At 38.5% G+C, this 11,555-nt stretch overlaps 2 protein-coding genes across 4 annotated transcripts; one reads left to right on the top strand and one right to left on the bottom strand.

Annotated features, from left to right (window-relative positions):
* Window positions 1-273: 273 nt before the first annotated feature.
* LOC120440756 lies at window positions 274-5,324 on the top strand. Its single transcript, XM_039613965.1, has 9 exons — window positions 274-612; window positions 895-1,035; window positions 1,142-1,314; window positions 1,557-1,693; window positions 2,109-2,202; window positions 2,666-2,995; window positions 3,089-3,257; window positions 3,714-3,838; window positions 4,150-5,324. Exons 1-9 carry the CDS (start codon window positions 471-473, stop codon window positions 4,468-4,470), a joined length of 1,632 nt encoding a protein of 543 aa, XP_039469899.1. The 5' UTR covers window positions 274-470; the 3' UTR covers window positions 4,471-5,324.
* A 721-nt stretch (window positions 5,325-6,045) lies between these two features.
* On the bottom strand, window positions 6,046-10,824 carry LOC120440752 (zinc finger MYM-type protein 1-like). 3 transcript variants are annotated; one of them, XM_039613960.1, is made up of 4 exons: window positions 10,734-10,824; window positions 8,963-9,131; window positions 8,644-8,745; window positions 6,046-8,454 (listed from the first exon to the last, which is right to left on the bottom strand). In XM_039613960.1, the coding sequence occupies exon 4, from the start codon at window positions 7,848-7,850 to the stop codon at window positions 6,435-6,437; it is 1,416 nt and encodes a 471-aa protein (XP_039469894.1). In that variant the 5' UTR covers window positions 7,851-8,454; window positions 8,644-8,745; window positions 8,963-9,131; window positions 10,734-10,824; the 3' UTR covers window positions 6,046-6,434. The 3 variants fall into 3 exon arrangements, with proteins under 3 accessions (XP_039469894.1, XP_039469892.1, XP_039469893.1); XM_039613958.1 differs by having other exon boundaries at window positions 8,644-9,131; XM_039613959.1 differs by lacking the exon at window positions 8,963-9,131.
* Between the last annotated feature and the right edge of the window lie 731 nt (window positions 10,825-11,555).

Genomic DNA, 11,555 nt, shown 5'->3' with positions numbered 1-11,555 from the left:
CGGCCCTGGACCCTGGCTTAGTTGAACAAGGATGCTTAAGGCTAACCTGAGAGTTTGTATAGAAATATATAGAAAGATTTTTACACTGTAGTATGCCCCTACAGCTTGTAAATTATGGGAATTTCATATGTTATGCATTTGTGGCCAGTAGGCTTTTTTTTTTTTTTTTAGGATTTCAATTTTTTTCCATGGTAAAATAAGCATTTTCCATCCTAAAAATGAACAACAGGTTTATATTAGGGTTTGTTAGAGTGCAGGGAGAGTTTTTATGGCTTAAACTGTATAAAATTAATAAAATAGAAATATGATTTCTACTAACCCCTGCGATAATCAAGAGAATACTGTATTGCAGTACAGTTACGCAGTCTGTAGTAATTACAGACCAAGGGTGTTCTTTCTTAACAAAATGAATTTTAGCTCAGTCTAAAGGGACTAAACATGCTAGATATTTTGCAAAGAAATGATGTTATATGCTTGACCTTATTATATATAGCTTTCTACTCTTGGAAGGTGGCGATATGCTGGTTCCTGTCGAGTTTAAGGGAGTGAGCAAATGGGTCAGGGTACCAAAGACAGACGATGCCTACAATTACTCCGAATTCTTGCAAGGAGGTAATTTGAGTGTAGTGATTAAAAGTAACTAAGTCAATTTATTCATATACTATTCATGTGAGGGTTGTTTTGATTTACTTGTACTTTACTCAACAACTTCACTGCAGTCCAAGGTCAAATACTGTAAGTTTACTTCACTACATTGATTGCTAATTTAAATGACTAGTTCATTTAGTAATCGAGTGAATAAAGAATTTATAAATATTATCAAAGTAAAACTGTGAATTATGGATTTATGAATTATAAATCCATATAGAACTTTATTGATTATTTCTTTTTTAGTGCTGGTGAAATTCAGTTTGCCAGGTTCTACCAATTTGGTCCTGATGGATTCTGCTGGAGTGGAAGTGGATTCGGACATATTTGATGAACTTTTGAAGTCATCTCAGGTGTCTTTCAGTGTCTTCACTGAAGAATGCAGTGGTAAGAAGTTAACGCCGTATGTTTCCTTTAAAAATGCGTTGTTAAATTTACTAATTTATAGTTGGTGTAACCTTGTTTAAATCTATGAGGCTGTCTGTATTGTTAGACAACAATGTTGCAGGGTCTTCTTCAGAGGCCCCATCTTCATTAGAGTTGTCACCATCACCTGCATCAGAAGGATCATCATCGGGTTCAGACACAACAATAATACTGGAATCTACCAAAGCTCGGAAAAGACAGCTAATTGAAGGACCTCCTGACAGCAACACTGCAAGAAATGTAAGTAATCTTCAGTATATGATATGTTGTAACTTTAGGTAACCTCAGGTAACCAATTACCTGTTCATTTGTACCAATACTCAATATCTTTAAATTTGAAAATTACAAAAACAAAACAATGGTCCCTTTCATGATTAAATGAGATGTAGTGATTAATGCAAAGGCTATAGCAGTTGATGCTGATAAGTTTTATACCTACCTGGTAGGCGCTTTCTATGAATATCTTGCAATTGTTATTTCAGATCGTCAGAGCAGCCTTGTATTCAAAGCCAGATGGTGATCAAGTATTTAAGGAATATGAGAAAACAAACTGCCTCTCTGATACTACAAGAAGAAAGATGGTAAACATCATTGTGGCAGACATGGTAGAGAGCCATGGGTAGGTGATGTAAACATTAAGAAAAATCTTTGTATTGTAGTTTCTGAATATAGTGCTTCTGAACAGGGATGGTTGACAACAGCAAAACATTAGTAAAATGTCTGCATCAAATTGTAATAGTCCCTAAGGAGCATAATCCAAGTCTTCATTTTCATTATTCCTCTTTATTAAGAAACATTATGAACAATAATGGTTGAACAAACATGCCACAGTCTCTTTGGCTCAAAATGAATTTAAAGACCTGTCAGGTGTATGACGTGGTCAGTCATGTTTTACAGATAATAGATAGTTCGGGTAGTTAGAATCATACACCTGGATACATGTTGTTCTTGTTGCAGACATTTTGTAATGGAACTTGAATCTGTGTTGGGGTAAATAATTGATAGTTGTCATGTTCTCTGTATCTGCCTTTTAGGAGGATCCCACCAGTAAGTGTCCGCATTATGTATGCACTTGGGATTACAACCTTGTTCCCAAACTTAAAGGACCCAGATTCAAAGAATGGTTATGTAAGTAATGATGTTATGGTGCATCCATGCTGTCAGTGTCATAGTCCTGGGTCTGTGACCCAGTGTTTATGCAATTTTACTTTATTAAATAATCCAGAATCAAAAAACACCTACACCTGTAGATATGAAAGTCAGTGCTCTGTGAAAGTATTTTGTTGTTGGCTTTTCCGATACAGTGGTTAAAGAAATCATACTATGCGACTAATTCAGGTCAGCCTGTAATTCAGGGAGTTACTCCCTAATGGACCCCAAATAAATAAATGTAAAAATATGTCATTGTGTAACAATTGATTTAAATAGACCTCTAATGCATGATGCCATATCTGGCTTTTTGACATGTAGCACTGAACAATCCCAACAGTCAGGAACGAGTTTTTTTCAGTATCCAAAACTTGCTACAAACAGTGTAGGGTAACAGATAATCAATACTAAACAAATATCTCTCTTGCTCTTAATTCGGCAGGAACATTTCTATGATCACCAGAGTGGTTCTGGTTACCTGGCATGGAGACTGAAAACTGTGCAGCGCAACTCTACTGAAGAGATGAAGAAATCAAAGTCAGCTTTTCAAGACAGCCCCAAGACTCTTCGCAACTTGTGTTCAAATGCGAGACAGTTGTCAGGTGATGAATGCAAGGAAGCTATGTCACTGATGAGACACTCAACTGACATGAAACTTGTCAAAGAGAAAATGAAGGTGACATTTGAACATAGGCAAAAAGTGATTCAAGATCCAGCCACAGCTTCTTCTGTCCTGGACCTTTTCCCAAGATTTCTGGATACACCTGGCTTGGTAAGGCATAAAATGATTTACTGACAGCTTTGTGGTTCCTTTGTTTGTTTGCATGTTAATGCATTCTTTCTATTGTTACATTTTGTGTTTAAGATTGACCAAGACTTCACAATGCTGTTTGGGGAGGAAGTGTCTGGTAAATTCCTTGTGAAGTGGCCAACATTCTTCAAGCCAAGAATAATCAAAGATTGCAAAAATTTGTCTCAGAGTACAGAATTGGATGAGCTGCTCGTTTCTTCACATGGTGACTCTGACGAGGGTGGTAAGTGTAAATTGGAGATGGTAGATTTCACATGCCTTTACAGCATTTTCGCAATTCCCACAGCACAGTATATTAGTGGACCATACCATTAAACCTAAACATGTTTTGGCACCTTTACAACAGCTGTTGATTTTATAAATCACATTTCAGTATGGTGTGAAAATGAATTTACAAACATGGTAAACCTGAAACTTTAATGGCATTTAAAGTTTGACAAAAAAAGTTACATAATGTTACTATTGTTATCACTCAATATATACATCACTTGGTGGCCCGAAGATTTTAAATGTCTGGAAATGAATTTTCATACCATACTGAAGACAATGGAAAACTGCTTTATTTGAAAAATTATCAGTTATCTAAAATGTCATCATGGCATTGAATAACATTGAAAAAATGACTGCTGTGGACCTTTAAATGACAGTCATTGTGATTATCTTAATTCTTATTCTGTAGTATGGGACTGTGAGTTGGCTGCCATTCTTTTGCTGCTTCACTTGTTACCTCCAACATCTAAAGGAAGGAAGTCTTCAAAGATTAGCACATCAGATGCTGCTCACCACCTACTGAAATTCATGAAGGTATGATTTTTAGAAATGTGTTAAAGTAGCTTTCTCTTTTGATGAGAACAGATGCAGATTATCAGATGTTTTAAGAGGGCAAGGGGCTCCACCGTGCAGCAGATGTATCTATGCCAGACAGGCTTGGTGTTGCAGCACTGGCATGTCATTGTTTCCATTAAAACTAAATGTACAATTTGGAACAAAAATAATTGTGCGCCCGTAGTAAAACATTTTAATATTGTCTTAATTTTAGGCAGCAATGCTGCCACTCAACATCAGATTACCAATTTTGTTTAATGTGAATCATTTGGTTTCTTTCACTCCCTCAGGTGGGAGGTAGCATGGAGACTTTTCTTAAGGCTGGCACCACTCAGCCGTTCCTCCTGTGTGTTGGAGAAAGAAAGAACATCATCCAGAGTTTCTACATTGTCCTAGATCAAAAGGTCATTCCCTGTGTGACGCAGACAGGAGTTGCAGCTTTTGATGAGCTTTTCAAGGCACATTTTGTATTTGCTGTGTCCTATGACGAGGCATTGCACAACTTCTACACATTCATCCAGACCACCGTGTATGGCATTGATGTTGGCAGCGTGAAGGAGAGTCCTCGGGTCAGGGAAATCAGAGCAAGAATTCTTCACAGTACAGTCTAAAGACATCGACTATGACCGAAAAGGACCGGAAATGTTCATCTGTTACTTTTGCAAGATACACCACACAGGTTGCTCAGTGTTATTTAGACATGTCAAGTTCCAGCATGGTTTGTACGCAGGGAAGTCTTTACGTTTGACCTGTGGAGAGCCTAGATGTTCATCTCTTTGACAAGCAGCACCTCTCCCAAGCTCATGGAGACTTTGTTGACTCAGAGGTCATCAGTAATTTTTATTTTGAGCCTGCACCTTATGATGGAACCTCTGTTTCACAGCCTGTAAATGTAGCTAATCTCAAGACAGGCAAATACTAGACATGTACAGGACTGTTATTTCTCAACTACAATCCTCAGGAGTTCTGAAAGTAGTGTTTAGTTGGTTCATTGGAGGAAAGGGTTAATGACATACAAGCACATGCAAAACAATCTGTTGTTCAATGTTTGCCAAATGATGCATCAAGAGAAACCTCGGAAAAAGTTGAATGTTTTGATCAGCTTGAAAATCCATTCTCATATCTTAACAGAATCTAAAGGATGAGACATTTTGAGCAAAAATGGAAAATAGCTGAACCTGTAGAGCATGTTTTCTTGTGTGTTTTGATGTATTTAAAGCCGCTTGTGCATGATCTAAATAATTTGGAGACTGAAGAAATGATCATTGGTCACTTAAATGCATTTGTTATTGAGGATAAACTGGATGCTGTTGCACTGATCCGTGTAGATAATGTTGTGTGTTATAGACCTTACAATGGGCAATTTTCAAATGACACTAATGACAAAATGTAGGTTGTCCAATATTGTAGTTTTGTATATCTTTATGCACTGTTTATTTGTGGTGTATCTGCTGTTTTAATACAGAGTATTTTTGAACACTGTCTTGTTTTGTTTTTTTATGGGTAGAGTGTCTGTAGCTGTGAATACATTCTAATTAATTGTAGCAGTAGAGATATCAGAGATTAATGGGAGTTTATTGTAATCTGGCAGTATTGATGATTTGACTGACACTAGTGTTAGTGTTAGAAAATCAACACTAGTCAGTGTTAAATGTTTAAACACCAGGGCTAGTGTAAAGTACTACCTACACTATTTGGTGTTAATTTTTTAACACTTAACACCAGTGTAGAATATTGTTGACACTGGTCAGTGTTGGTCAGTGTTAATCTTTAACTCTGTACAGTGTTAAAATAACACTGGGTCATTGTTAAAAATATAACACTTTGAAAAGTGTTAATTTAACACTCAAAAGAGTGAACACATATAGACACTTTTCTAGTGTTAAATTTAACACTCACAGTGTCAATTTGACACTGGCGATTTTGCTGTGTACTGTGTTGATAAAGTACAAGAGATACAATCAGTGCTTTGTCAGTTTATTCAGCATTCAAGGACAAGTATTTTTATTGACATATAGTGCACATATGTTTTAGGCAAAAACATTTTTGAACATTAAAATACAAACATTTTTAACATACAATTGGCAAATTAGCCAATGCAATGCAAAATTTATTAAAAAAAAGAAGATAATCTTCTCACAAGCTGGTGTTTGATTTTGAAACAGGAAAAACAAATGAAAAGACTAACATTTGAATTAAACCTGAAAGCAAGTAAATACTTTCTATGCCTTCTTTTGATAATGTTTTCAGTATAAATTGTGCACAAATAAACCTCTTGAACTTTTAATAAGACTCGGTTACATGTTAAGAAGACAAGAAGTACAAAAACATTTGTAAACAGCAGCACTTGTAGTTGCAAAATATTTATGTTTTGGAAGAGAACATTTACTCAAGTACCTACTCTATGCTTCATTAAATATTATCAATGACTTAGAATAGGTGGATCCGCCTGTTACAGTGACAAACGGGTGGCAAAACGTGTTACAAAGTCATCCAGGCTTAATGATCTTGCCCTTTTCCTCTCAATATTGTAAAATTGTAAATAAAACTCGAATATTGCTAAGCCTCTCATCAGTCATAGTTGTTCGTAGATGGTTTTTATAAGCTTTAGCACTGAAAAGCTACGTTCACAAGTAGCACTGCTGACAGGTAAGGCTAAAGCTATTCGACATAAACGAAAAAGCTGATGAAACACCTCTTTGTAAGGCTCTAGGAAGGTAGTAAACTCCAAAACACTGGAGAGTTCATTTCCACACCCTGCTCTCCTTTGAACAACCTTTCTAGCTTGATACAGCTCATGTTTGAGGTCTTCAATATCACAGTCATACAGACCAGCCAAGCTTAAAACTATTTCCTCTGACAAAAAGCTCTTACTCTTGGGGTTTAGTGCCTGTATACCCCTCATAATATCACAATTGGTCTTGTTGAAGCGCTTCTCCATCTCTGCATGTACATGGTCAAGAATGGGGTAAAATACTTCCCTCTTAAACTTGTCCTTGTCATCCTCCTTACACCTGTGTTGCCCGATTGGAGAATCTACAAAATAACCCTTAAGCCTGAGGCTCTCTCTCTGCACCCTTCTCTTAACTCTCTCAGAGGCAACAGTACACTGTTCTGCAATATCCATTGTGTCTTGCCACAGCTCATCAAAACAGGATTCACTTCTATATTGGTCCAAGGTGTCTTGAAGTGCATGAATTAGGTCTACAGCCTTTGCTAGATCAAGAGATGGAGACTGAAGTACATCAGAAAGCAACTTAATTTCCCCTAGAATTTTTCTAAATGTGGATAAATTGCCAAAAAATGTGAGGTTAATTTGTGCCAACAGACCCCGTGCCTCCACTGATCTGTCACCACTGTTCTCTAAATCTATCTCATGTAGTACTCTTAATATAGCTGGTAACCTGTCCATTACAGTTTTGCATGCACTGTAACGACATGCCCACCTGGTATCAATGAGTCTCTGAAGCTCTCTAGGAGCCTCTGGATATATGTCTTTTTGAACTGTGATCCATTTTTGGTGAACATATGAACCTGACATATAGACATACAATTTCTGCAACAATGAAAAAAAGCAGTCAGCTTCAGGGACTGCTTTCACTGCATCAACGATAACAAGGTTAAGGCAATGTGCATTGCAATGTATAAAAAATGCATGTTTTGCCTCTGTTTTGATCCTGGCTGCAACACCCCTGCCATTACTGACACCCCCATCATATCCTTGGCCTACAAGATTGGATCGATATTCAAGGCCAAACCTTTCCAGACACTGTATGATGTTTTGGGTGAGCCCTGCCGCATCTAGCTGACTTGCTCTCTGGAACTCTAAAAAACTCTCTTGAACAGCCCCATTGTAGTAATACCTTAGTACTAATGACAGTTGCTCTGTTTTCTTTAGGTCTTTTGTTTCATCTGCAATCACAGAGAAGTACTCACTCTCCTTCACTTCTCTGATAATGTCTTCACGTACCATCTCTGACAGACATTCCATTACTTCATTCTGAATGGTGTTACTGGTATATTTTGCATTTCCTGCAGCTTTGTTTTTTTTTTGCAATAAGTGGATTATGCTTAGAAATAAGTTCCATTATCTCTGAAAAGTTCCCTTTGTTTTGTGATGTATCTGTCTCAAGATGCCCCCTTTGGGAGAGGTTTTGCATAGCTGTAAGGAGAAGTACTTCAGCAACAGTTTTGATATATATGCGATTTTCCTCTACTTTTTTTTATATGCCTTGTCCAAAGCATCACGCACAGATGATCTGTCAAAATGTTGTTCTTATGTTCACTCCAAGCATACATGGCATTCATATGACCTTCAGATTCCTCATGCCCCTTAAAACCTCCATCTTTATACATTGCCTTCTTCCAGTTTGAGTACCCTTCATGTGATGTAAAAGGAGTTTCAGAAGCATTTGGAAGGGAAAAGTGTCTACATGCAAAACAATAGACAGAGTCCCGACTTTGAGAATATTCCAGCCATTTGTGTTGTGAATACCATGTCTTGCTGAAGGCCCTCTTCTTTTCACCATGTACTGTTCGAGGAAATATCTTTAAGTGTGGCTGTCTAGGTCCCTCCGCTGGATTTTGAGATATATCTAAGTATGGGAGGATTCAATTTAAAAATCACTGAAGAACTGTTTTTAATCCAGAACAACATCTCTTGCAAAAGTGACAGTATCAATATTATAAAATATTTACTGCACAATGTTAACTACCCAACATCATTATTTTGTTTTTAAAGGCTTTCAATATTAATCTATAAAGTAAGATTGGAGGTTAAATACCATGTGGATGGCCTGGTGTCGTACATGATGTTGAAGGAGAAGATGTTTCAAAAGGCACCACATCCTCGTTATCTGGTGGATCATGAACAGGTGAAGAAGTGCCTGGAATAATATAAAAATATTACATTTCATTAAATAAAAAAACATGTTATTTAAAGCAGGATTTTGTTTTAATTTCCAATTATGTACCACAATACATATATTCGCTTATTTAATTATTTAATCCCAAATATTAGGATTTGTCCCCTATGGATCGGTTGAACACTTGACAATATAAACATCCCTTCCTTGCATTTTCCTTATTTATTCTCACACATACCTTCATTTGTAGAAATCACAGGTGACAATGATGACTGCTGCTCAGTCCACCTTTCCCTGACATTGCTCTCTGCTTCTGGTGTTATTTTAGCCTTCTTAAGGAAGAAATTCTCAATATTTTGAGATCTTTTCATTTTTCACTCCTATTCTTTTATCTATACTGGTTGGCCCTGAAGTAATAAAGCAAAAACTTCTGTCACAAACAACAACTTTCCTGATGTATGACCTTGACTAGAAGTCAGGGATGTCAAATTCTGGCCCTCATGGACCCCTATCATGCATGTTTTAGATGTTACCTATACCAACATAGCCAATTCAAATCAAATAATCCCCAAACACCTAGTTGTGCACAAGTCTGTAAATGATTCTTTAAATCAGCTGTGTTGAAGTATGGAAACATCTGAAACCAGGAGGACAGGAGCCTTGAGAACCAGAGCTGCACATCCCTGCATTAAACATGGCACAGCCGTTTCATGGGGTGATTTACACTCTATTCATAACATGGAGCTGGCAGATAGGATAAGTAATGAGTAATGAAATTAGCTAGACCGCACAGTGTAGTGTAAGTGCTGCCTTATGGTAAACTTTGGTAATATTGATGCAGTGGCGGTCCTAGCCTGTTTGGCGCCCCCGGCGAACACTCCCTCTGGCTCGAGGATCACCACAACATAACCTAATAGACCTGCACCTTAGTTCACAGATTCACTTTGTCTAGGGTGCATTGCTGGGATTTCACACAACCCAGGATTCAAATCATGAATACATAATGGGCTTGGATTTACATCATTATGAATGAAATGTGCTCTATTTGGAAGCAGCCGGCCCCCCTCCCCTTTCGACGGGTTGTGTGTGAGACTTTAAATCATCAAACTGTAAAGTATAAATTTTAAATTGTTATTGATCCCTTTACCCCTAGTCCTAAAGTGTATATTTATTTTCTTACTCTTCTTATATTTATTGTTTGTTTACTTGCACTGCTGTAACTGGAGCCTCGTCGTCTCGTCTCTCTATATACTGGACTGTATGTAGCAGAGATGACAATAAAGTTTACTTTGACTTCAGCAGCAAGCAGGCGCACCGAGGGCTCTCGCGCTCACTTTTCGCGTATAGAATTTCAAAAAAACATCGGTGCAAATTGTAAGTCTGTATCATAATGTCTGGTGTTTTCGGGTTTGTTTTTGTTTTATTTTGCGAGTTGGTTATTAGATGCTGCTCCAGCCAGCCAGAGAATCCCCCGCCGCCCCGCCCTCTCCTCCCTGTGCCGCAAGCAGCAGGCGCACCTCGCAAACGGAGGGCGCCCTTACTCCCAGCCAATGAGCGATAGAAAAACTGATCGGTGCCTATGACATTCACAAAATGCGCTGGCTGATGTCGGGGCAGCATGAGTACGAGCAATTTTTTTTTTTTTTTTTTGCCGAGGCCCGTTATTCCGCCCCCCACCACGATGCCGCCCCGGGCAGCCGCCCGTGTCGCCCGTATCAAAAACCGCTACTGTATTGATGTATAAAGAACAACACTGGCTGATGATGAAATACAGTCAGCTGGCATGGCGACACTGTCAGTATTAACCTGCAACCAAATCTGCAGCTCCATACAGCAATGTTACGACTTGGATTATATCTTATAACTCATAACTCTTATGCTAGCTCCCCCCAGTAGCCTACTGTCTGAAATATTCGGCGGTTGCAATAATTCTTTAAGTGTTATTTTTTTTCCTTGGTATTCTAATTTCACCAAAGTTTACTAAACTCAACAAACTTAATATTACTTACCAGGACATTTATTTTCTCATCATTTTCTTTCGGCGAAAAATAGTTTTCTGTGGTGCCGTCTTTCTCCTTCCTTTGCCGATGCTGCATTCACTTACACTCGGATATCTTTGCTTCACTATGAAAATGTAATCGTACATTTGATATTTAATTGAATTTTATTGTTTTAGCTTCGGGGTGGCACCTGGGGTGGCCAGTCTGGTTGGGGGGGGGGTGGCCTGTGCCCCCCCAGGCCACCCCGCTGGACACGCCACAGGCCACGTGGCACGATGTAAAGAGCTCTCTGACTGGTCGAACAGACACAGCTCTCCGTTTCACTGCAGAGTCCGTTAATTCTTCGCATAGCCGTGTCGAGTAGAGTGTAAATCCCGAGGCCCAATGGCCTTTGTACAAGAACACACGCTACTCAGCAGTGCAAAGTTACGAGCACAAACAGCAGGTTAGAAGAATCCAGGCAGCCAGGCCATGTCTGTCCAACCAATCAGAGAGCTCCTTACATTGCGCCGTGTGGCTAATTTGCATTGCTTGTTGTCCTTCATACAGGTTAATGACCTCTGATCATGCCCTTGTTTGGGAATATGACAGACGGCCAGCGTAGCTAGGATTATGCATTTTATTAGGGAAGGGTAAGACAATAGAACTACATGTCAATACAATGTAACTTGAACTAAGGGTTAAAGAATTCTCTAAAAACTCTGCAAAGACATGTTTGTAGAGGCCAAAGCAGAGAAAAATGACTATGCTAGGGCTCCTTTAAGTCTGGCTAAATATGCACTGAGGAGATTCTGAAAGTGGTAAAACAAACAAACAAAAAAAAAACCCCCA

The sequence above is a fragment of the Oreochromis aureus genome, linkage group 6 (assembly GCF_013358895.1).
Source record: "Oreochromis aureus strain Israel breed Guangdong linkage group 6, ZZ_aureus, whole genome shotgun sequence".
Classification (NCBI taxonomy): Eukaryota; Metazoa; Chordata; class Actinopteri; order Cichliformes; family Cichlidae; genus Oreochromis; species Oreochromis aureus.
Note: the sequence above shows the minus strand (reverse complement) of the source record. Positions and strands in the feature narration are given on the sequence as shown.

Excerpts from the sequence above, each read along its gene's own strand:
- LOC120440752 (XM_039613958.1), bottom strand. The coding sequence starts at position 7,850 with ATGGAATGTCTGTCAGAGATGGTACGTGAAGACATTATCAGAGAAGTG.
- LOC120440756 (XM_039613965.1), top strand. The coding sequence starts at position 471 with ATGCTTGACCTTATTATATATAGCTTTCTACTCTTGGAAGGTGGCGAT. Across the intron at positions 613-894 it reads CTCCGAATTCTTGCAAGGAG|TGCTGGTGAAATTCAGTTTG; the intron begins GTAATTTGAGTG and ends TTTCTTTTTTAG. Across the intron at positions 2,996-3,088 it reads TTCTGGATACACCTGGCTTG|ATTGACCAAGACTTCACAAT; the intron begins GTAAGGCATAAA and ends TTTGTGTTTAAG.